The 26,685-nt window shown below is 36.6% G+C and overlaps 2 protein-coding genes and 1 long non-coding RNA gene across 2 annotated transcripts; 2 read left to right on the top strand and 1 right to left on the bottom strand.

Moving 5' to 3' along the window:
* Positions 1-26,685, top strand: part of LOC115434446 (ly6/PLAUR domain-containing protein 6-like) — a 1,359,089-nt gene that overhangs the window by 265,295 nt on the left and 1,067,109 nt on the right.
* LOC115434694 (actin-related protein 3-like) lies at positions 16,255-25,376 on the top strand. Its single transcript, XM_030156778.1, has 12 exons — positions 16,255-16,455; positions 16,866-16,921; positions 17,601-17,725; positions 17,811-17,921; positions 19,747-19,842; positions 19,929-20,036; positions 20,120-20,263; positions 22,216-22,389; positions 22,859-22,951; positions 23,032-23,157; positions 23,827-23,910; positions 24,502-25,376. Exons 1-12 carry the CDS (start codon positions 16,412-16,414, stop codon positions 24,595-24,597), a joined length of 1,257 nt encoding a protein of 418 aa, XP_030012638.1. The 5' UTR covers positions 16,255-16,411; the 3' UTR covers positions 24,598-25,376.
* On the bottom strand, positions 24,599-26,515 carry LOC115435065 (uncharacterized). The gene is made up of 2 exons (XR_003937642.1): positions 26,380-26,515; positions 24,599-25,702 (listed from the first exon to the last, which is right to left on the bottom strand). It is a non-coding gene; the product is annotated as an uncharacterized LOC115435065 (long non-coding RNA).

A 26,685-nucleotide genomic window follows, 5' to 3' on the forward strand; every position in this document is an offset into this window, starting at 1 on the left:
CAATTCTATTAATAAGATCAGATACAGATGAATTCAAATTATCCATAAAATAAAGAATATCAACAGTATCAAGCAACGGTACATCATCAATTATAAGAGACCGCCAATTCTTAATGTCAAACCAAAATTCTTGAGTAATTGGACATAAAACAACGTGTATATTGCTATAACCATAGCGTAGCATTACCATGGTAACACAGATGGGTTTCCGCTATGAAAAGGAGGGCGAAAGACATACTTAATAAAAAGCACCAAGTTCCAAATTACAGTAAAAGTACTGCCTTTATAGTATGTACGAAAAGAAAAAATCACTTTTTTTTTTTTTTTCAAAGGTGGAAGTTAAATCATTATAAATGGATGTTGCACTGGATGTATTTTACTTTTGCAAAACCCAAAAATCATTTATACTGTAGCTGGTAGAGATTCTTCCAGCATTTGGATCATTTCCTCTGTTATATTTGTCAAGGTCATCCTCCATATTATAATGCGTTGCTTAAATCTCGTCGCTTCTTCAAATGTTTTGCTTTGCACAGTCACTGGTCTGAAAAACTTTCAGTTAACAGCAACAGAAAATTAAAAAAGGATAGGCCTGTGGAAAGCGTGTTGTAATTATTAATCTTAAGATAACTGCCGTATATATTTTAAACTTATTCTTAATTGCAGCTTTAGTGACGTGTTAACTTCTGTTGATTCAATGTAGTGAAGTAAAAGGAAGAGCAGTGGAAGTATGAGGCAGCGTATAATGGAAATCCTCATATCAAACTGTATTTAAATGCAGCGCAGCAGCGATAAGGAGGAAATGCTGACCTGTGCACACATTTGACATTTTTGCAATATTCAGCTCACCTGCCCTGAACTGTCTGAAAAACTGTCTGTGTTATTGTTGCATTTAATTCATCTTAATCATCCAAATGTATAAAACTCAGCTTGTTTCTAATCAGCGAGTCCTTTTTAAGAAACCATCCTATGAATGTTTAGCTCCTTAGCAGATCTGAATATGGAAGTTCAAGGGAAGCGCAGACAGAAAAATCAGCAAAACAAACCCTATAAAAAGAGCTCCAAATGAAATAGAAGCATGAGATGTTTTAATATTATCACTATAAACTTTACTTTCTGCTTTTGGAAAATGCTACCTCCATGTGCACCCAACCTCAGCGCTTCAAATCTGATTTCACGTCACTTTAGAAATAATATTTGCACTTGAGATAAGTGGCCCTTGGGAGGTTGTTTAGGCCTAAATGTGCTCTCCAAGTCTTTGACCTTCATGCAAGGACAGTGTGGGAAGGGTTTCAGTAAATTAGCTCCACAGTTGTATGCTCCCATCACTCAATTACTCCTCTATTGATTATTCTGTTCAGCTCTGTGGCTTTGAAATAATTACAGGCATGCATAAAAGCACTTTTTGGTCAGCTGCGATGCTCACTTTTATAGTTGAACAGTGAGCAAGGATCTGTTTTCTGACATACCCGCAGGAATTTGCCACATCTACAGTCGACCCACGATGAAAACTGATAAAAGCTTTGTTTGAAACAGAAGGTTTAGGTTTGTCACACAGATAAGAACTAATCCACTATGAATTACCCCTATCTTACAAAAGCTGTTTTTGTCTCAGCTTCGACTAAAAATTCAGGTAATTCAGAACAGATGAGATATGAGTATTGTGCAGCCGCTGAATTATGAAAACTGAAAACATCCACACAGGGCATGTAAAATATTCCTTCAGCTCATTATCTTGGTATTTAGCTTCGATGTGGTTGTAATGGATTATTTCACTTCACACTACAGAATACATGTCCTTAAATGCAAATGATGTCAGATTCTGTCATTTAAAGACTTTGGATTACAACATCATTATTGCATGTTACAATTCTGCTTCCTCACGTCCATAGAACACATGAAAAACTCTAAATATCACTGTTTGCACAGATGGACCTAAGAGAAATACAAATCAGTGATGTTTTGTGTGTCCGTGATTTCCTTGACCTTTTATTTTCCACAGCATCAAGTTCGAGTGAAAACAGATGACGTGGAAAATTGAACTTGAACAGTTTCTACCTTTTCTGTTTTGACACAGCATTAACACATTGAATAAGAATATTGTCAATATGCTGTTCAATTCTACCTTTTATAAGGCATCACTTGAACTGAATTCCTTTTATTGCCCATTTAAACTGGAACTAAATACATTTATCCATGTTTTTATATTTTCTGTATTTCTCTACTTCAACACTACTGCTTGTCAGGATCATCATGAGTTCACTCATGTTGTTACCACAGAATAAAGGGGCTTTTAGCTCCAGAAGTACAGCAGAGATAAAAACAATGCTGCAAACACAAGGATATATATGTTCAGCTTTTACGTCAAGGCTTTGGCTTCATATGTTCTTCAGTAACACTGTCATTTCCTGTTCAGACCTTCTTATAATGTGACTGATGTGGACTGGGTACAGACATTGTGTTCTCTGCCTCGCTACATTAAGATCTGCTTATTTATAGCATTTTCTTCTTATAATGCCGTCACATGGCTTCTGAACTGTACATCTTGGAGCTTTTTTCAATATCTTTTTCTATTTTGCTGTCTGTAAATCCTACTTCTAGTCGACATGACATGAGAAAGGGAAGATTCAGAACAGTATGTATATTTAGAGATGAGGTGCTTAGTTATTATGTTGAAGTTAATGTTTTAAAGCACAGGTGTCAAACATGCGGCCCGCGGGCCAAATCCGGCCCGCCAAAGGGTCCAGTCCAGCCCTTGGGATGAATTTGTGAAATGCAAAAATGACACCAAGATATTAACAATCCTTTTAGTTCAGGTTCCACATTCACACCAGTTCGATCTCAAGTGAGCAGGACCAGTCAAATACTATCATAACAACATATAAATAATGACAACTCCAATTTTTTCTCTTTGTAAATGTAAATATTTTCAGATATTTACACTAAAACAAAGTATAATTTTGCAAAAAATGCAAATAACCTGAACAAATATGAACAACCTGAAATGTCTTAAGAGAAGTAAGTACAATTTTACCAATATTCCACCTGTTACTAAATATTTTGTGTATTTGTAGAGCCACTGTGATCTGTAAGTTATAATGTACATGTGTAAATGATAAACTGAGGCAGAATATTGTTAAAATTACACTTATTTTTTCAGTTTGTTCATGTTATTCACATCTTTTGAAAGGATAGTTTGTAGATGTAAACCTTTTCATAATATAAATTTACTTTTTTCGCTCTAAAACATAGTGGAAAGTTTGGAGTTGACCTTATTTATATATTATCGTGTTATTATTTTACTGGTTGGGCCCACTTCAGATCAAATTTAGCTGAATGGGGCCCCTGAACTAAAATGAGTTTGACACCCCTGTTTTAAAGGCTCATTTTGGATGAGTCAGACATGGTTATGTGCTCACGTGGAGTGTTGAAGTTCTGTTTTAAACTCAGAGCACGTTGTTTGTTGATTTTTTTTTTTTTTAAGCTGAACTCCATTTCCAACCTGACAGTGGCTATAGTGTCGGACACTGCTGTAGATGAGCAGAAGAACTTGAGAGCAGGTGTGAGGATTTTGAATGAAAAACTGACCAGAATTCTCTCATATAAATCAACGGACAGTCTGCTACCATGAATGTAGGCATTGTCGACAGTTAAAAATGGAGTCCGATAACAAGAGCTGGAAATAATCCAAACTTACAACAAACTGACATATTGTACCTTTAAGCTCACAAAACACTGGAACCCACTGATGACAAAAGTGTTTTTCACAATGCTGTCCATATATACAGTTTTGCTTTTTTACTATGATATTTTACAAAGGACAATAATATCTTGATGAACTAAAGGCTATTGTGTTTATTGGCGTTGTGCAGGTGAACACACAGGTCACCAAGTCACTGGTAAAAATTCAGTTCATAAGATTTACACATTGATGTTAGACGCTGGTTAATTCCATGTCTAATAATTTATGTCTCAGTTGCTTACATCTGTGATACACAATCAAAATATTTTAATACTATTAATACAAAAAAAAACAACAACACACACACACATATGGGATAAATCTGAAGTCGTAAATTAAACCAGGAAGGTGTTACATGAAAATATCATTTTGGTTTCTTCTAAAAGCCCTATTTGCCAGGTTTTTCCCATATTTCCGTATCACATCAGTTCTTCTCAACCATGGAACCTACTTTGATCCTCAACACTCGGACTGAAATGTGTCTCTCTATTCAGTGCACTAACCCCAGAATCCCTAAAATCAGGCTCCCCCTTCAATAATTGGTCTTTAATGGATCCCACCCTGTTATTCAACTCCTCATAGTCGGTCTGAGTAGCTGGGTATTTTTCTCCCCTCCTACTCTTTTATCTCTGGTGTTTAAGTACACCACATTGAAAACAGCAGCAGCAGCACCATTGCTTGTCAGATTCTCCAGTACATTCATTTTACCCCCACCAGCGACACGACCTTCATAATCAGAACTTTCATTATCCTCACTAAGGTATAAACATGATCGTGATTATATTTCTTCAGGAGGATTTCTCCTAGTAACAAAAGATGCAGCTGTTGCCTCATCATTACATATTCTCAGATGTCAACTTACAAAATACAAAATCGCGATAATAATAATTCATTTTAGTATCATCATTATTTATAGCATTTTTAACAGCTTCCTTAGACCATCATGCCCTGTACTGGCAACTACAACAAACCTAAAAACACTGGGATAAATCTTAAGTCTATTAAACCAGGAAAGTGTTACTTAAAACTTTTTTTTTTTTTTTTTTTTCAAAATTGTAGTGAAGACTAACAACTGAATTTCTTGTTTGATGAGAGTGTATAACACAGTGCTTGTCAACCTTGGGGTCGCAACTCTACATGGGGTCACCTGAAATTTCTAGTAATTGATAAAAAAAAAAATTACTATTAAAAATGTTTTTTAATGATTCAGTACATATTTAATCATAATTACAACACCACACATTTTTCCTAATTAAAATCAAGTTCAAATAAAATGCAGGATAGAATATCTGAGAGGGCATATCTTGATTGACCTGATCATGTGACTGCATGTGTTACTACGCTTCAACCTGCCCAGACACGGTCACAGTCAGAAAAATGGACCAAACAGAGAATGGAAAGATTTCTTGGCCCGTCTGGTACCGCTTAGACATCACCAAGAGAAACTGAGAAGCAGACACTAAAAAGGTGCATTATATACATTATATAGCCTAAATGTCATCAAAAATTAACGTTTATTTGCAACATAGTATAGCAAACTATTACATGATCAAAAACAAAGTAATTTTAGCAAAAAATAAAAATGTCCATTTTGAATGTCTGGGGTCACCAGAAATTTGTGATGTTAAAATGGGGTCACGAGCCAAAAAGGGTTGGGAACCACTGGTATAACATAACCTTTACATAAGTGATGTAGCAGAGGCCAAACGAACAGTCCAAAAGGGGTCCACTGAGGAGGCATCCAAGAAAAAAAAAAAGAAAGAAGGAAAATAACAAAAATCCACAGGCCCTGCTTCTTTAACAAAAGAAAAAAAACAGGACATTCCACAAAGAAAGCCATGATCTGTCAAAAAAAAGAAAGGTTGTCTGATTTCACTGACATGATCAGGGCGTTATAATCGATGGTGCATCCCACTATGAAGTTTTTGCAACACTTATATGGTGATACTATAGGTTTGTTCACAGATTCTTATGTAGAGACTCTGCAAATGGTCTTATTTGTGCAAAATAATCATTAGTCATTGCGTCATAATTTTCAGGGTGTCTTCTGCTCATCTACAGCAGCCACAGTGCAAAAATGTAGCAACTGTTATCTTCTTTATAATTACAAACACTATCACAGCCTGTCCGCTGTCATATATATACAGTATATATCCTACCCAGTCATCACTTTTGACCCTCTGTCAGCGTATTCACCCACACAGACTCTGTCCTCTGCTTGTATTTTCTTTTTTTTTCTTGTTGTGTTCGAGACATTTGTCATCGTCAACAATCAGGCAAAGAGTTTATATCATCACATCTTTATTTCATGTATTTTTTTCCTCATTATTCTGCTTGCTCCTTCCGTTCAGTCAGGAGTTTTCCCACACATTTCTAAAATAACATTAGCGAGGGTTGCACATTGTTGTTCCTAAAAAAAAAATAAAATAAAAGCAAAGAGCAGTTTTTGTGGAAAAGCTGAGTAGGATCCTGTAATGTGGTTAGTCTTTAGCTTAAAATGTACTTAGTTAACATCAGCAGAAGTCCAGCTCTCTGAAATGTTAAAATGATGGATTTGTGTGAATTAATACATTCTTGGAAACATTTAATATTATGTAAGTGCACAAGTAAATAAAATCTAGGCTGGGTTTTAGGCCTAGTCTTTTTTTGTTTCAGATACTGTAAAGTTTCAAACCAGTGAAAAAGACATAATGTTAAGAGAAGTTGAACCTTGCATTTATGTCTTACTGTAGCTTTCACTTTGTGTCCATTAGCTGCAAAGGCCTCCTGCAGAGAGCTGGTGTATGACTGTATGACAGAGCATCATTAAGCACAAAGGAGGAGGAGGAGGATGATGATGATGAGGAGGAGGAGAAGGCGGAGGTGGTGGAAGGAGTCAGGACTGACGATCACAGAGGGGAAGTGCCGACTGCAGATCTCCCAGGGTTAAGAAGCAGCAAAAACAGGAGATTATTAAAAATAATAAGGCCCACCCCTAGCTGGCTCTAATGACGCGCCCGCGCTCCAACACAGTTATATTAGGCCTGTGGAAATACTTCAGTTGATCGGGGACCTCGACTCATCTGCTGTGTTTACCGTGTAGTCTAAGTGTATCAGAAATGAGGGGGAAATTATCAATTCTGGTGTGGGCGAGGACTGGATCATGGCGGACTCTGAGATGACAAAAGGAACCTCTGGAGAGTCAGTTACCCTCAGAGCAGCCATTACACATCCTGTACATGTATGTGATTAGAATGACTCACATCTAGTTCACTTAGTTGACGTTATTTCTTATTCACCTTAATGGATCAGACCGCAGAAGAACATCAATAGGTCTTATCTTGATTCCAATGAAATGGCTCAGTTAAAATGTAATTCTATTCAGCTACAAATTCTATTATTGGATTGGTTATAGAGAGGAATATATAGCTGTGATAATTAACCGACGTCTGATGACTTGGCAGTCAGCCCGCATACAAGCTACTTTACTAGAGTTTATTTCCACTCCAATCCACTTTAGTGCACTAACACAAATCTTCATTCCAGTAAGTAGAGCCAATATAGAAAAGTAAACACAATTAAAATCCCCCAAAGCTACAGCGGTGCAAAGGGGAAATGAAACCGTTACCGTGGGAAAGTTAACAAGCGTCAGAGCAGTGGTAAATAAATTGCACCTCTGCAAGAAGCTGCAAAGTTTAAAAAAAAAAAAAAAAAAAATCATAACAAAGGAATAAAGGTCCCTTTTGCTCTGATTATTGCTGTGCAGTCAGGGGGGTTTATAGATGGAGTTGGGGTTTTATCAGTCGTGTGTTATTACAGTAAATGATCTGCTGACGCTGCAGCTCAGGATGCTTCGGTGAGGGTCTGAAATGAGGCCGTTGGTGCCCTCTAGTATTCAAAACAGGCTCTTACATTCACATGGAGCTGGTGGGAACTATGGGACAGGTGGTCTGCATGGTGCACAGTAGAAATAGACATACTTTGGCTCCTGGAAACGAACATGGACTGGTTCAGTTCAGCTCTGCAATGTCCTTAAAGTAAAACTGCACAGTCGGCATTGGAGGAATATTTCTGTCATCTGATTGTGCAAATGAACTGAACTCACGTTATATTAAGGTAGTTTAACCCTTTCATGCACGAATTATTAGAACCTTAATCAAGATTTTTTTCCTGAGTGTTGTTATTCTTCTTTAGGCATGAAAAAAACAATGCAATTGAAAATTTTCTTATGAAAAATAAATAAATAAATAAATAAATAAAAACTATATAAAAAACAAAAAATAAAGTTAAAAAAAAATACATACTACTACTATTAATAATAATAATAATAATAAAAATGATCTTATGAACCTATTTTACATGAAGTTGCAAAAATGTTCATTCAGCTGCACACCTTGCATTTAATTTTTGAAATGAAGAAACATGTATTTACAGATAAATTGTGTGAAAACTGGGGGGGGGGGGGGGGGGGGGGGGGCTTGTAGTTCTGGGGGTGAGAGTATGCTCAGGGGAGGTCTACACAATGTTACCAGTCCATGTCAGAAAAGAAATGTTGTGTCTTAAAACTTTAATAAAGATATGTGCAAAAACAAACAAACAAATCCATGAATATATAAGAGATCAGCTGTAGAATAGCTGTCCACTGTAGTGACCAGTACACATGAAAGGGTTAAATGTTGGATACATCTGACTTAAGTGTTTAATTTGGATTTACTGTTCAGATCAGATTTTTTTTGTTTACTCTTCACATTATTCTTTATAATTGGATTTTTTTTTGTTTTTAAAGCCCTCACTTGTCTTTTACCATCCTACACTACAAACAAAAACTTAAGGATATTTCTTTTTTTTTTGGTCATTTTTTTTTTTTGTTGTCATTTTTGCTGTTTGTAAATAAAACTGTCTGGTCCTTAAGAAAAATGTGTTTCAGTTCAATTCACACACAAAAAAAAACTAAAAAGCGCAAGTGTGGAAGAATCCCAACAAAAAAAAAAAAAAAAGCCCAAAAATCAAAAATATCCTTCACTTTTTATTTGTAGTTTATATAAATTTTTTAGTATCTTTTAATGCAAGTCACTTTCATAGATGCTCAAAGAACTGGCTCACACTACAGGTTCCTTCAGCTCATACTGAATTGGAAAAGTCCAGTTTTTTTTTTTACAGTGCACCTGAAACCTGGAACACTCTCCAAAACCATCTGAAACTGACCACACTTATATCATTAGTACAATTTAAATCCTTAATTACTTCTTATTTGACCTCCAGCTGTTCCTGTTTTTAAGTAGATGTCTTTGTTTTTAGTTCATCTTTATCACTTTTACTTTCTGGTACTTCTGATCTGTGCATTGTATGTTTCAAATATTTAGTGTTTTAAATCCATAATTCCATCTTATTTTACCTCCAGCTGCTCCTGTTTTTGAGTAGAGTTCTCTGATTTTAATTTGTCTTTGTCACTTTTACTTTTTGGTATTTCTGATATGTCCATTGTATGTTTCAAATGTTTTTTTTTTTTGTCTCGACTAGATTGTAAAATGAAGTTGCATCCTCAATGTATCTCAGAGTTTAAATAAAGGTTATGAATGAATGAATGAATGAATGAATGAATGAATGATGAGGCCAGAGTCAGAATCCAATGCTTAGGGACTGCAGATGAAAAGTAGTTATTCTTACTAATTCTGGCAAATTTACATAGGTGTTTTTTTATACAGTAATTTTCATAAATGTGCATGGTCCCTATTAAATAAACCAATAAAATAAATAAATAAATAGATTCCAATATGAACCGATCACATTCCTGAACTAATACACATGCACAAAATGAGTGGAGGTAGAAGTATTCAGATCTTTAGTAAAAATAGTAAAACACACTGTGAGCAAACTCCGTTACAAGTCAAAGTTGTATATTCCAAACTTTCCCTTTCAGCTAAAATATTTAAGCTTTATAGATATTCACTGTGCAGTAAAACACACAGTAAAATGCTTCCTTGGATTTAATGTACTGCTGCGTTTAAACTACCGTCAGTGCAGAGGTGTGAGGAATCATATGGCGTAAAAATCCCCCGAATTCTCATCTGACTGTTCAGACTGAGGTCACATTGAAGAAGATCAGATCTGTGTTTGTGTCCATGTTATTGGTGTCGCTCAAACTGTCATGAAATAAAGCAAATCTGAGTGAAAAGATCAGATCTGGGCTCCTTAACCTGCCGTCTGATCATAGTTAGAGGATATTTCCTTTCTGTTAAAGTCTAGTGAAAGTTCCATAGTAGAAGAAGAAGATCAATAAAAGGTGAAGTTTGATGGGTGATTAACAACCTGTTGTGTTTGATTTCCAGCTCCATGTGATGAACTGTCTTTGAAGAAGACCCAGAACCCAAAATAATTTCCAAGATTTGGAGAAAAGGTAGAAAACAACCGCATGAATCTATCAATTCAGCCAAAAAAAAAAACAGCCCACAGACATTCAAAGAGAAAAATCTTTAATTCATATTCTATCAATCAGACATGAAGTTTTTTACTGTTATCTATTCACCCACACTTCCAAGAGAATTCCCTTTGGTTAACATGGAGCAACATTTTCAATATTGCATGTATTGGGTCATGATCAGGGTCAGGAGGTGATTTAGTAAAAAAGCACTTCATCCGAAAGTTTTGCAGATTTCTATCAGTTATTAAGTGACATACCTTTGCACCACTGTTTTCCAGACAATGTGCAAATACAAATTCAGTTCAGTTATCATACATTATTTTAACTGAAAGATCATCGAGGCTTTGAAAAATTTAAATACAAAATAAAAATAATAAATGGAAATAAATCATAACAGTAAACAGTTAAAGAACATGCTTGAAGCGGGTCTCCTTAAATACATTCAAAGTCGTTTTAAATGAATTTATAAGGAGGTGTTTTTCTCACTGATTGAATCAGGTTCTGCTTTGAGACATTTTAACCCTTTGTGTCATTCAAGCTGCACTGAAAACTATAATATTTGCTATAATTAATTCTAATTAGCAGTGTTTAGTCTTGATATAGTACTATAAAACCAAAATTACTACATGGACCATCTGATTAATGATGAGTGAATGTCCCCTACAGTTACCTTTTAGATGAAGTGTTCTTAAATAAGTCATATATCTTTATGGAAAGAGGCTTTTGGACACTATAAATAACATTTTTATGGTTAATTAAGTTGTGTTTAATATATGGATCTCACTTGATCCAATCAGACACAGTCATGTCTTTTTTGGGGGAAATAATCTCAGTTTAGTTTTAAGTTTTATAATAGTTCATGCATGAAAGAGTTAAGGAATGTTGTTGTTATACTTTTAGTTGTACTTTTTTATTATTGTTGGTGTTCTATATGTATGTTTTTAGTTCGGTGTTTTATGTATGCTGTTAGCACTGAGTCTTACGATGTGTTTTATGTCTGTTTTTAAAGTGGATGCTGCTGTCTTGACCAGGACACTCAAACAAAAGAGATTTTTTTTTTTTATCTGAGTCATTTTATTCCTGGTTAAATAACGGTTAAAGAAAGACTATTAACAAAAACAACATGAAGAACACCCACCAGTATCATTATATAGGAAGGTAGTTTCCCAGCAACGTCTTTATAAATAATCTAGAACATTTGCATATTTCATCTGTCATCCACACAAGACAGACTGACCTTCTCCTTCCAAGTCCAACAGTGGATATTATCAACATCCCCTAATGAACCTGAGCACAGGGTGAAAAACTGCATCCGACGTCAGAGCAGAAGCAGAAGGACGTCCACAGATCACATCAACACCACCTAAAATAGACAGGGTTATTGCTACAACATATGCTTCGAAGTTGGCTTTATTTCAACACAAGAAACAAATGATTTGTTGTAATTTGAAGACATGCAGTTTTAATATACGCTTTTCGTTTATCCAGATCAGGGCTGTCAAACTCATTTTGGTTCAGGGGCCATATTTAGCCCAATTTGATCTCAAGCGGGCCAGACCAGTTAAATAATGACCTAATAACCTATAAATAATGACAAATCCAAGTTTTTCTTCTTGTTTTTAGTACAAAAAAACTCCCAATTAAATTATGAAAATATTTACATTTTACAAAAAAGATGTGAATAACCTGAAAAAACAAAATTTCCTTTGAAAAAGTAGTGCAATTTAAACAATATTATGCCTCGACTTGTTATTTATACATATACATTTACACACAGTGTTACATAAACATTTGGTAACAGGCAGAATATTGTTTGGAGTTTGGAACTAAAATTTGAACAGTTTCTACACTATTCCATCTCTTATTATTAACAGTTACAGATGACAGTGGATCTATAAATACACAAAACATTTAGTAACAGGCAGAATATTGTTTAAACTGAACATTTTGGGTTGTTCATCTTTGTTTTTATTTATGTATTTATTTGCATTTTATTGTGAAAAAATAGTTTCGTAAACTGTAAATTGTTTCACAGTGTAGTGTTATTTTTTTCTCTTAAATTTTTTCTACATAATTTTTCACTGAGAAAATTTGTAGTTGTCATTATTTATGGGTTATTGTGTTGTTACTTTTACTGTAGATCCCATTGGTCTGTATGTGGAACCTGAACCAAAATGATTTGGATAACCTGGACTGTTCAGGTTCATTTTTGCACTTTCATCCTGGAGGGCCGGAATGGAACCTTTGGCGGGCCAGATTTGGCCCCCGAGCCGCATGTTTGACACCTGTGATCTAGATACTAAGGTACCTCTATTGTCCTATTCTCTCAATTATTAATCCATTTACAGTAGGGATATTAACCCTGGTGGAGGTTTTGTTCTTTCCACTTTAATTCTTTTGAACTTACGTGTTAGTTTCGTATTCAATAATAAAACATAACTTTCATCATATGTTAACTGTTTTTCACAAAAATTGATGTTTGTGATTGTGACTTAAAGCACAGGTGATTTCTGTAGTAATTCTATAAAACAAACACTGATGGTTTTACAATTTAAGACAAAACTTGGCCATTCACTACTTTGTCACAGTGTATATTCTGAGTCAACATTAATGAGTGATTGAAGTGCATGTTATTATTATTTTATTGTATTTCTGGCCTTCCTGTTTCTGTCCTTGTTTACCCTTTTTATTTCAACTGCTTTTATTTGAGCACTCCTACTTCTGTGATTTCACTTTTCTTCAGCGTGCTCTTCAACATGTTTACTTTTCCTTTTTACATTGTAATTTTGCATCCAAACTCCCTCCCACAGATATGTGTTATATAAATGATTTTCATTCATCTTCAAAGTTGCTTGTGAAAAATAGATCGTTACTAAGAGACGCTGTCGCTCAGTTCAGTTCAGAAGAGATGCAGACGTGAAGCACCACTTGCATTCAGGACCTTTCATCTCAGTGATGTTAGATGAAGGTTCCTTTCATCGAGGGCCTCTGGCAGATCTTTACTGTCAGCCCTGAAAGAAACCGTTTCACCCACACTTCTTGATGAGAGTTTCCATCAGGCCGAGGAGATGAGGAGTGTTTCTATCAGGAGCAGCAGAGCCCAAGGCTTTTCTCAGACTCTGAAGAGACTCTCATGTGAGTGATGAGTCCGCCTGAGGACAAAGGACCAATGTTCTCAGGTCTCAGGATTGGATCTAATGTGGTAAAGCTCAACAGAGCCACAGTCGAGCCCTTAAGCTCCTTCCTGATCATATATCGTCTTTATCAGTGGCCTTCTGTGCAGTCATGGCGGTCGAGAACCATGTGATGGGAGCTAAATCACCCATATCATCACAAAGAGGTAGTTGGGGAAGATGAGGTCGGCCGCTTTGTGTTGAAAAGAAAACCAATGGAGACAGAAAATGTAATTACAGACTGGACTGCAAGAAAAGACTTCTATTGGTTTTTAATATGTGAGCGTGATATATCTTCTTTACACCCAGGAAGTAAAAGTTGATTTGTTTTTTAACATTAAATACCTGTCTTGGTTGAAATAAGGAAATAATGCAACAGTTTCAGATATTTTCAATGTAATAGCCTCAGCAGAGGATACCTTTTTTTTTTCTTTTTTTTTTTGAAGTAAAGTTGTGAAACTCTTGTCCCCTACAGAGGAGAAAAATGCATGATTGATCTAAACTAAGATTTAAAAAACATACAAAACAAAAATCAAAAGAAAAGAAAAGGAAATAAATGAATTGTCAGTTGCAGTAACAGTATTTGACCACTTTACCACTTTAATCTCCTATGGCCTAAGTGCATTTTTCACAGCTTTACAGCTTTAAAAAAGTCCACTGAAACTGACATTATATAATAATAAAAAAAAAAAAAAAGGATCTGGAAAAACTGTTGCATTATGCTATTTCCAATTAAGGCAATTATTTAATGTAAAATGGTGAAAATGTTTACTGACTGGGATCAGGAGGATATAGGACAAGAATGCACTGCTGGATCTCAAGAGGATAAATAATAAAAATGATGCATGTGTGTAAATGTTTCAGCAGATAAAAATAGCAGAAGAATAAAATGTCTAACTGCAATGAGTAAATGAAAACAGGCTGCAATAAATGACATGCGTAAACTATGTGTGCTTATGTTTTCCCTTAATATCAGAGGTTCATTTTGTAGAAGGGAAAAGTTTTTCACAACATGGAGATTTTAATGAACAAAGATTTTATCATCCAATGAACTAAGTTTTTCCTCTTAATACATGGAAAACATACACCCACAAAAGTAAGTAAAGTGATATAAAAATAGTTTAATACTCCTAAAAAATTCTGTGTGCCCATAAATCTAAACTTGGACAAAAATAAAATTCAGAAAGAAAAGAAAAGAATGAATGAATTATCAATTGCAGTAACAATATTTGACCACACAGTGGCAGCATTTCACTTTTTAATTTGTATTTATTTATTTTTTTTTTTTTATGTACTTTTTTAAGTACGTTAAGTAAGTTTGTGCCTGTGTCTGCAAAAAATTTTTGCACTTCATCAACTGCACTTGAAAAAACTGTCTAACTTTTTAGGACTGTTTTAATTTATTGTTACTACCTGTCTGTTAAACCTGTTTTCTTTCATGACGTATGCTGCTGACCTCTTGGCCAGGTCACCCTTGTAAAAGAGATTTCAGTGGGATTCTGGTTAAATAAAGGTCTAGAAGTAAAGCTGTGAAACTCTTGTCCCCTACAAAGGTCAAAAATGCACTGCTGGATCTGAGGAGGATAACTAATAGTAATCATGCATGTGTGTAAATGTTTCAGCAGTTAAAAATAACAGTAGAAAAATATTTCTAACTGCAATGAGTAAATAAAAATAGGTTGCAATAAAATGACATGGGTAAACTACGTTTGCTTTTATTTTTTCTTAGTTTTAGAGGTTCATTTTGTTGAAGGATAAAGTAGTTTTTTGCAATATGGAAAATCGAAATAAAATGAAAAGAAAAACAATGAATTCTCAGTTGCAGTAACATTATTTGACCACGCAGCGGCACCATTTCACCCTTTTATTAAAGTTTGTAAGTAAAGCTGTGAAACTTTCATCCCCCCATAGAGGATAAAAATGCATTCATTTAATATTAATGGTTGATGTTCTAGAGGAATAAAGAAGTTTTTCCACAATATAAAAATTTTGTTAAACATTTTATCATCCAATAAACCAATATGGGGACTGAAAGACAAGAAAAGAAAAGAAAAGAAAAGAAAAGAAAAGAAAAGAAAAGAAAAGAAAAGAAAAGAAATCCAATGAATTCTCAGTTGCAGTAACAGTATTTGGCCACGTAGTGGCAGCATTTCACCCTTTTTATAAATTTTGCACGTAAAGCTATAAAACATTTGTTTCCTATTTCATTTCATATTTATTTGATATTAGTGGTTCATGTTATATAAGAATAAAGTAGTTTTTCCACAATATGAAGATTTTAATGAACAAATCTTTTATCATTCAATAAACTAAGGCTTTCCTCATAGTGCATGGAAAACATACAACCACAAAAGTAAATAAAATGAAACAAAAATAGTTAAATACTCCTTAAAATAAAATAAAATAAAATATGTACCTGTAAGTCTAAACTTGGATAAAAAAAAAAGGACAAAAAGAAAATTCAAAAAGAAAATAAAGAAATGAATGAATGAATTCTCAGTTGCAGTAACAAGATTTGACCACACAGTGGCAGCATTTCACTTTTTATAAATAACGGCAACAATACATGTATTTAAATGTTTCAGCAGATAAAAAATAGCAATGGAAAAATAGATTTTAACTGCAAATAGTAGATAAAAAGGCTGCAAAAAAGTGACAAGGGTAAAACTATGCTTACTTATGTTTTCTCTTCATATTAAAGTTTCATTTTGTAGAATGATAAAGTAGTTTTCACAATATGGAGATTTTAATGAACAAATATTTTATCATCCAATAAACTAAGGCTTTCCTCATAATACATGGAAAACATACAACCACAAAAATGAATTAAAAAATGTTAAAAACTCCTTTTAGAAAGAGGAAAAAAAGAATGAAAATTCAGTTGCATGAACAGCCTTTGACCACACGGGGGCAGCCCTCCACCCGTGGACCAGCCTTTGTGCAGTCGAAGAACATTTTGCAGAACCCGGAAGCGCTCCTCCATCGGCCGTAACTGCTATTCATTCTGGCTGTTGCGGTTTAAATAAGTTAGTAATCAAAGTAAACGTGATATCAGGCGCTTGATATCTTTGCCTGTAGTTAGACTAAAGCGGAGGAAGCATGGCTGGTCGGCTACCGGCTTGTGTGGTGGACTGCGGTACGGGGTAAGTGGCAGGAGTCAGACGCTAGTTAGCATTAGCTTGGGTTTCATTGACCACATAAGCGGCTGTCAAAGTTCCAGCTAACGCCCTGCTGCCTCAGCTGGCTGTTCAGCCGGAGAGCTGCGAACCGTAGTCATTCTTCTGGTTTTGTCAGTAAAGCTGGGGGTAAATCCTACAAATTAGCAAACTAACGTGCGCTGGTTTATTTTTACGCTTGTTTTCAATTCTGCTTTATCACTAGAATTAGCTTTTATTAGCCTCAAATGCTAATGTTACTTCCTGGACTGTTACAGTCAGAAACCAGATTGTGTGAGCCCACATACACTGTACACATGGGTCTGGAGTTTCCAGCACTAACTGTATCGAAAAGAAAATAATCCGAAGGCATAAATGTGCATTTTTTTCCTCTACAGGTACACAAAGCTTGGTTATGCAGGAAACACAGAGCCGCAGTTCATCATCCCCTCATGTAAGTAAGAAGTTAATATGTTCATGAATAGAATGTCATTCATCAGAGAAAGTAATAATGTGTTTAGTACAAGATCAAGACACTTATTTCCCTGCTCTATGTTCTTTATTATAAACACTATTCATTGTTTACACAGATTTTTATTGAATGAAGAATGTAGTAGTTTTTCCACTCATACACATTATAAATCAGTAGAAATCATGAGTGAATAGTTTCTTGGAAGGTGCATATATTCCAGTGGAATATATATTTCCAACCCAGGTCCTCAAGATGTATCCTGCATGTTTTAGATGTTTCCCTCTTCCAGCACACCTGACAGTCGTTACCAGGCTTCTGCAGAGCTCGGTGATAGGCTTATCATTTGAATCTGGTGTGTTGGAAATCATACAGGATAGTAGATCTCAAGGACCAGGGTTGGTGACCACTGGACTAAACTCACTGTTGAAGCAGTTTTCATAAACTAACAAAACAGAAAGGTTTATTTACTAGAGTTTGAATCATGTTTGACAAATAAACAGTCATCAGTTAGATTTTTTTTCTTATTCTGCTGTTATTTACCATCTTTACACAAATTTTCAATAATCATGAGGAAAATATAAAACAATGTATGCAGCTGCAGTTGCAAACAAATAGACTTAAATGTGATTCTCACATTTTTTTAAACTTTTATTATTGTTAGGTATCGCAATCAAAGAGTCAGCCAAGGTGGGAGACCAGGCCCAGCGCCGGATGATGAAGGGTGTTGATGATCTGGACTTCTTCATCGGGGACGAAGCCATCGACAAACCATCATATGCAACAAAGGTACTCAGGAGAAGTGTGTGGAACGGCCCCTGTTCAGCTCCAGAACCGGACCAGTACTTATGTTCTTATCTGTTTTCATGCCTAGTGGCCGATCCGTCACGGGATTGTGGAAGACTGGGACCTTATGGAGAGGTTTATGGAGCAGATCATCTTCAAGTATCTGCGGGCAGAACCTGAAGACCATTATTTCCTCTTGGTGAGATGAAAACTTTGACAATGGTTCAGCCCACATACACAAAACAGAACAGTGACAGAACAGAACAGTATCATGATCTGATACACTTAGGATTTAGATCTTCCTCCAAAACTTATCAATGTTTAACTTTCTAGTAGCATTTTATGATGTCAGGTTAATGTTTAACCCGGTTCACAAAGATGGTGCTGTTCTAGTGAGTCAGGGAGGAGAACAGATTCAGGAGTATTGTCAGAAATTCCACAGTGCCTGGAGCTCATTGGACAACAAACAAAACAATCCCAAACAATGTAGTATTTATTTACATGCACTGACGTGTGCATTCATTATAAGTAGTCACGATCATCAGAGTAAGAGCAGATCATTAACCCACTTCATCACAGGTTGAAGTTATTGCACTGCTGAGTGTGACACTGCAGATGAATATTATCTCCCAAATCTTCGGTCTCCAACTGTGTGCAGCTGTTTACGGCTTCTAGTTCTCACTGTTGTTTCTCTTCTCTTTACAAGCACAATGAGCCCAGGGACTAAGAGGCCAAACTAAGCAAAGTGTTCTGCCTATTGATCTCCTCCGCTGTGTTTTATGCCTCCCACTGTTTACAACTGATCTGCTGGCGTTTGTTTATCTTTTCCACAGTTTCTCACTCTCCTCCTTGTTGCTGAGGTTACATTAGGCAGTGAGCCGTGCACCTGTGATGTGCATGGTTAATTTTTGGAAAGTAGTCAAAAAAATAGTGCACAGCTTGCTCAAAAGCTCCTAATTATCAATATATTGTTCTCTTACCTTGTCATGGGTATTACATGTCGAAATGCAAGCGGTTGGACTGTTAGTGTTTGTAAACAGGGGTGGTACCCCACGTAAAGACTCCGTGTAAGCCCCCCACACACACACACACCGTCGCAATTTGTTTTTGGTTGGGAATACTGTAATCCCTGTCCAAAATTTTTCGGGGATGGGGGGGGGGTTCAGGAAGTTAATGGTGCAGTTGCACTCTGTGTCGCTTTTATACCCGTGTGAATACTATACACCCTGTTTTTTTTGTTTTTGTTTTAAACACACCCTGTGCCTCCATTTCTGCCTACACTGAATGGTGTGCTTCTGTTTGGTGTTATTTCTTAATATCAGACTACATAAAACTTAATATCAGACTACATAAAATCCAGAATGAGCAGCCAAGGAACTTTGTACTTGCACTATGCCTGCCTGGTTATATAGCAGTATCTTTGGTCTTGGAAGCTTCACATACATATTTCTGCATTGAAATCAACCTAAAGGCTGCAGATAAATGATTATTTATCTGCAGCTTTTAGGTTGACGTCTATTTAGAAGGCTTAGTAAGGCCTAGACATCCTGAGTTCTTCAGTGCCTGAGTTCTGCTGCAACACTAAGTACTGTTAGCTTTCTAAGGCACTCAACTTATGTCAATACACAACTGGTTCCCAGATTGAAGTAGACTTCAGACACAAGTAGCACAAATCTTACAGAGAGAACCTTTGAACGGAAAATAAAAACAGAAAAAAAGATCAAATTAAGTGATTTGCACCTTAGCCTCACAGCTAAAGGTTTGAATGAAGATCAGAATGTGGCCTATGTTCTAGTTTTAAAACCACAATGAGGACATTGCTGTTAAGGCTGTGGAATAAACATAAATGCAGACAGGGATGGTACCTCTAATAATTGAACATCTGAGCTTCATTCAGGCAGTTCAACCTGAATATGACACCTTTAAAACTTTAAAAACACGGGAAAAGGAGTCATTCCAAGACGTATTACACATCATCATTGGAGTTGTATGTGTTTATTCCATGTGTTCATTTGTGTTCACAGACAGAACCTCCCCTCAACACACCAGAAAACAGAGAGTACACAGCTGAGATCATGTTTGAGTCGTTCAACGTCCCAGGTCTCTACATTGCTGTTCAGGTGAGTTTCCAAAGCCCCCAGACACCTGACATGAACCCACCTTCCTGCATCCAGTCCTGAGTTCTACTGGTGCTGTTGTCCTTCAGGCCGTCCTGGCGCTGGCTGCCTCGTGGACGTCCCGACAGGTGGGAGAGCGGACGCTGACCGGGACTGTGATCGACAGCGGAGACGGAGTCACACACGTCATCCCGGTGGTGAGTTTCACTTCCTCTGCCCTCCACTTCTACCTCACTGTAATGTCTTCATGGGTCGTGTGAATGTGCGCTGTGTTTCCCAGGCTGAAGGCTACGTCATCGGCAGCTGCATTAAACACATCCCCATCGCCGGCAGAGACATCACATACTTCATCCAGCAGCTGCTCAGAGAGCGAGAGGTGGGGATCCCCCCCGAACAGTCTCTGGAGACAGCGAAGGCTGTGAAGGTGAGCCCCTCTGAACCCACTGGACACTCACTGCACCGAATGGAAATGTGTGTGACGCATGAAGAAACCTAGAAAAGACAGGTCTATATATAACACTGGTCTACAAGGAAAATACTTCCAGAATAAAAGTAGTGAAATTTTACCACCTGTGAGTCACTGATAAAGAAAAATCAAGTCAAAAATGGTGGTTGGCTGAAGTTTCACAGATACAGTCTCGGGTCAAAATGTGAAATTTAAGAATTAACCAGAGAATGGGTTTTACTCCAAAGGAATATTTGTCTCAGAGCTACCAGATCAACTTCAAAACACTGTCTGCACATTTCAATATATTCACTTTACAGGTTCTATCTACTCAAATATTTATGAATCTATTATATAAATGTACATAAACCAATATATATATAACTACACTTTATCAAATACCTTGAAAACATCAGCATAACAGCACTTTTGTCATTTCTTTTCCAATTAATCTTATTTGAATATGTAACATTTAATCTGAAGCAGATAATTTCTAAAAAAAAATTGTAGACCAGTGTAATAGGTGTCTGTTCTGTATTTGTCAGTGTGACCACTAGAGGACAGCAGAAACCACCTGAATGTAAAAGTATGAAACTTGTATCTGTTAAGGCAAAGACACACCAAACCGATTTTCAGCAGTCTGGCGAGGTCGGTGACATGAGTCTGCTTAGTGTGTTCTGTACAAACGGCCGTCATTAATGCCGTCGCCTCTCTTTTCGGCTGATTGAATATGTGTAATCGGCCACTCCCCGTTGTTCAGTCGGACCAATCTGATTGGTGGAGGGATAGCCCTTGACTATTGAATCAGTGAACGATCAGTTTACATGTGAAAACAGCTATGCCAAGGTACTTCACACTATTATTGTCTTCTATTATCGGCCATTAACTGCTTTTATTGTATCTGAAGTACCAGCCAGTGTTGACTTTGGACTTTATTCAGTCCATGAAGTGTTCAGTTAGCATTGTTGACATTTCTCCTTAGTTTTCAGCTGCAACATCTTTCTTCCACAAGAAGAAGCCCGAGAGCTGACAACGCCAGTATCTTCTTATTACTAGCCATCCATTCAACCAGTACAACAACAACAACCCTTCTGGACTGCTTAAAACTCTCTGCTGACAACAAGGACTGACGACAGCGAGCTCTGTGTTTTGGTCTAGAGAGATGTTCCGTCATTTCCGGTTTTACGTCTCGCACAAGCACAGAACATACGCTCTCGTCAGTAGTTGAATCGGTGTGTTCTTCATACTTTTTTGACCGTGTCGGGGAGACGAGCCGACTTATAAGTCGGGCTACCTTTTCTGGCGACAATTGGCAGTCGGGTTGGTGTGTCTTCGCCCTAAGGATTTTAATTTGTGTTGAACTGTCATAAACTCCTGAAAACCAGGAAAGTGTAAGTTTAGGCTTTTCTTTTCTTTTTTTTTTTATCTTAGTAAAGCTGTGAAACTCTTGTCCCCTACAGAGGACAAAAATGCACTGCTGGGTCTCAAGAGAATATTTAATATCGATAGAAGACAATGACAACACATTTGGATTAAAACCAGTTGATATGTATCAAGAAATCTCTCTAAGTAAATAATAGTAAATGAGTATAATGAGAAGAAGGGATGTGTACAAATAGTAAATTTATCAAAAATGGTGAGGACGGTCAACTAATTTTTATTTTGGGTTGGCCTGTTTCATTTGGGGAATCTGATAATTATAGTCGGTCAGTGGAAAAATTAAGATTGTAGAGCATTTATAAAATGTAAAATGATGCCCATTACTATGACGACATAGCCTGTTTAGCATGTGTTAGCAGTGGTCATTATGCCAACTCAGGCTCTCAACTAGATTACACATGTTAAAACAAAACTCAACAAATGGTTTATATGAAGAGAACAGAGATGACTGTCCTCCTGTAACAGCTGTTCCGTTTGGTTTTGTTTCTTAGGAGCGCTTTAGCTACGTCTGCCCTGACCTTGTCAAGGAATTTAATAAGTACGACACAGACGGCACCAAGTGGATCAAACAGCACACAGGAGTCAACGCCATCACCAAGAAGGAGTTCACTATTGATGTGGGATACGAGCGTTTCCTGGGACCTGAGATCTTCTTCCATCCTGAGGTGTGTTGAATCCAACCACACAGACTTTACATCAGTGGTGTCAAACTCAGTTTAGTTCAGGGGCCACATACTGCCTAATGTCATCTCAAGTGGGCTGGACAGGTAAAATAGTGGAAGGCATAATAACCTAAATAATAAATAAATAATCAGATTTTCTCTGTGTTTTAGTGTGAAAAAAGTAAAATTACATTATGAAAATGTGAATAGGCTGAACAACCATGTACAACCGGAAATTTATTTAAAAAAAAAGGTGCAATTTCAACAGTATTATGTCTCATCTTATTATTAACACAACTTATAGATCAGAAATTCACACAACATTAATTAACAGGCATTATATTGTTAAAACTGCAGTTATTTTTCTTAAGGTGTTTGAGATTGTTAATATTCATTCATGGTACTCACATTTTATTGTGAAAGGATAGTTTCTGAATGTAAATATTTTCATAATGTTACTTTTGTTCCACAGTTTGCCAACCCAGACTTCACTCAGCCCATCTCAGAGGTGGTGGATGAGGTGATCCAGAACTGCCCCATCGACGTCAGGCGCCCGCTCTACAAGGTACACACACACATCATCTGTACAGGAGTGGAATCCACCAGGGCTCTTACTAATCCTAAATACTGTCCTCTGTTTCCCAGAACATCGTGTTGTCTGGAGGCTCCACCATGTTCAGAGACTTTGGCAGACGCCTGCAGAGGGACCTTAAGAGGACTGTGGACGCACGACTCAAAATAAGTGAAGAGCTGAGTGGCGGCAAATTAAAGGTGAATTAATGACACGTCTTTTGATGTCAAATCTGCAGAACACTGAATGTCCTAAAATAGTCATGGGTTTGTCAAGTTTACAAAATCTACACGTCTTCCTGTATCTTCGTAGTCCACATTATGTATAATTTTTTTTCTGTATCCATGTGGAAGAACACAAAGAATTTTTCACTGGACCAAAAACATCAGCATAAAAACTGCAATTTATGACAAAAATTAGACAAACGGTAGAGCATATTGTCCACATAATTACAATTTGTGAAATCCAACAACAATTCTGACAATTTGTGATGTCCTAATGTCATGAAAAACTGGTAAATTTCATCTAATTTTCCAACCCTGGAAAAGTCAAAACGCTGAGAAAGGCCACGGAAATGCAGGAAGGTGGGGTTCAAAGTCAAATATTCTGTTACTTTTGGAGCAGTAAAATTTCAGGGATTCAAGTGTTCTTCCACATTTTGTGCTGACACAAATATCGACTATATCTCAATTTTTTATGGAGCTGTAAGGAAATAAACCTGTCATATTTAGATCCCCGAGTCCAATAAATAACCTAAGCTTATTAATTTTCAGTATTTTCAGTGAAAATGAAAATAACTGACAAATAGATAATAATGAGGTAGCTGTTTACTTTGATATAAATATTAAGTGTTGTCCTTTTGTTTGCAGCCAAAGCCTATTGACGTTCAAGTCATCACTCATCACATGCAGAGGTACGCCGTGTGGTTCGGAGGATCAATGCTGGCATCGACTGTGAGTATTGAAACAGATATTTAGTTGCATCATATTTTATTTTTTAATGTAATTTGGGGCATCCGGTAATTTTAGTCGGTCAATAGAAAAATTAAGATTGTAGAGCATTTATAAAGGGTGAAACAATGCCCGTTACTAGCCTGTTCAGCATGTGAAAACCCTCCAATATGGCTAAATCAAAACAATTTTGTAAAGTAGAATGGGCCAGAATTACTCCACAGTGACTCAATGCCATTGATCGTTGGTGCTTGATTGCAGTTGTTTCTGCCAAAGATGGCACAACAAATTAGGTTTAAGCAGTAATTATTTTTTCCCACAGGTCTAGGTATGTTTATTTATCTTTTACCCTTAATAAATGAAATTGTAATTTAAAAACTGCATTTTTTATTTACTTAGGTTATGTTTGTCTAATAATATAATTTGATGATCTGACGGATTTAAGTTTCACAAAGATGCAAAAATGTAAGAAATCAGGAAGGGGGTAAATACTTCTTCACAATACTGTGATTCCAGGCAATAGACAGGTCCCAGCATGTTTGTATATCAGATACAGAAATTAATGTTTTGATGCGTATTTCTGTGTTTCAACAGCCTGAGTTTTACCAGGTGTGCCACACCAAGAAAGACTACGAAGAGATCGGGCCGAGCATCTGCCGCCACAACCCTGTATTCGGAGTCATGTCCTAGGCCTCGGAGGAAGCGCATTCAAGCGGAGGCCTAAGGAAACAAAGAAAAGAATAAATATACGGAGGAAGAAGCACCGCAAGACCTCACACACACAACTGAGGAAAAAAGTCCCATGAGCCTTTGCACGGATGCACTGACAGGGGGGCCGACAGTTCTTTCAGATACGAGCGACAAAGCGGACCAAACGAAAGCTGCCAAAAAGAGCGGCAGTCGATCCTCACAAATCGGAGGATGGAACGAGGTGACTCGGCCCAAAGGATCCTCAATCCAATGTTTACTGCAAGTAGGTTAATAATAGGTGATGAATCTGTCATTTCTGCGTGCCTCGTATATGTCCTAATATCACCACAGGGTTGTAATATGTCATTAATCAACATGAGTCCTGTATAAATGCACTTCTGTGTATATGGGTTGGGTTCTTGCTATATGTTATGTACTCTAAAAAATGTAAACTAAAACTAGATCATTTTCCACATTAAATATATCACCTGTTTGATCCTTAAGTCATCAAATAGGTGCAGACTTAAAAAAAAAACAATCAGCAGATTCTATTTACCATTCCTTGTTTCCTTTCTCTTTGTTTTGTATCTTGTGTTCCATCAGTAACCTGAAAGAAATGTTTTCACCAGGTTTCACTGAGACTTTTTTTGTCCTGCAATGTTGTGACTGACCGTCACCTCTCACTTTTTATTTGTATTAATCATCTTTTGAAAAACCTGTTTGATGAAAAAGTTGGAAAAAAAAAAAGAAAGTGGTATTAATATATGAACATGCAGTTTGAATGACTGTTGTTGGACCATCACTGTTGCCTAGATCTCAGTTATACTGGATAGCCTTGTACTGTACCAAAATCTGGATTTCAATGCTGGCATTCCAATAAATGCCCAGGAGATACGTCTTTCTACATGTGTGGTTTGTGTGTGTTATGGTGGATGTTCATCTAGAATTACATGACATGGAGGTAAATCTGTGCTGTCACAGGTTTGTGTACACTAGGAATCAAATAACAGTACATAGGGGAAGAAGTTTCAAAGTAGAATAGTATATAATAGTAATGACTGCAATCCTCTACCCATCTCACTGAGCTACCTCATGAAGGCTTTCTCTAAGGTACAGGTGTCAAGCATGCATCCTGGGGGCCAAATCCGGCCCGCCAAAGGGTCCAGTCCGGCCCTTGGGATGAATTTGTGAAATGCAAAAATGACACTAAGATATTACCAGTCCTTTTAGTACAGGTTCCACATTCAGACTAATTCAATCTCAAGTGGGCAGGACCAGTCAAATACTATCATAATAACATAAGTAAGGCCAACTCCAAATTTTTCTCTTTGTAAATGTAAATATTTTCATGTATTTACACTAAAACAAAGTATAATTTTGCAAAAAATTTGAATAACCTGAACAAATATGAACATGAAACCTGAAAGAGAAGTACAATTTTAACAAGATTCTGCCTGTAATTAAATATTTTGTGTATTAGTAGATCCTCTGTGATCTGTATGTTATAATGTACGTGTGTAAATGATAAACTGAGGCTTAATATTGTTATAATTACACTTATTTTTTTCAGTTTGTTCATGTTATTCACATCTTTTGAAAGGATAGTTTGGAGATGTAAACCTTTTCATAATGTAAATTTACTTTTGTCACTCTAAAACAGAGAAAAGTTTGGAGTTGACATTATTTATATATTATTATGTTATTATTTTACTGGTTCGGCCCACTTCTGGTCAAATTTAGCTGAATGTGGTCTCTGAACAAAATGAGTTTGACACCCCTGACCTAAGGGAATATGTACAATCCGCATCCCGGAGGACTTGCAAGTGTGACTACTGAGCTGTGCATCAGTTAATTTGGATGAAGACAAATCATACAAAGCCTATTTGTCATCATGGTATACAGAAATGTAAATGCATTTTACTGGTAAAAATGCATCTCATCACTTACATCTGTGCTTTATTAACATACGTGTGGGGGTTTCATTTTCATCCTGTGGGAGAAGAAAGATGTCGCAGGCGAAAACAACCAGCAGATGGCAGCACTGCCTTAACGTAACGTCTCGTCAAACTAACGCGAGAGGATGACTTC

This window comes from Sphaeramia orbicularis, chromosome 2, assembly GCF_902148855.1.
Source record: "Sphaeramia orbicularis chromosome 2, fSphaOr1.1, whole genome shotgun sequence".
NCBI lineage: Eukaryota > Metazoa > Chordata > Actinopteri > Kurtiformes > Apogonidae > Sphaeramia > Sphaeramia orbicularis.

Coding starts and splice junctions, on each gene's coding strand:
- LOC115434694 (XM_030156778.1), top strand. CDS start 16,412: ATGGCTGGTCGGCTACCGGCTTGTGTGGTGGACTGCGGTACGGG. Junction 17,922..19,746: donor AAGACCATTATTTCCTCTTG/GTGAGATGAAAA, acceptor TTGTGTTCACAG/ACAGAACCTCCCCTCAACAC. Junction 23,911..24,501: donor GATCAATGCTGGCATCGACT/GTGAGTATTGAA, acceptor GTGTTTCAACAG/CCTGAGTTTTACCAGGTGTG.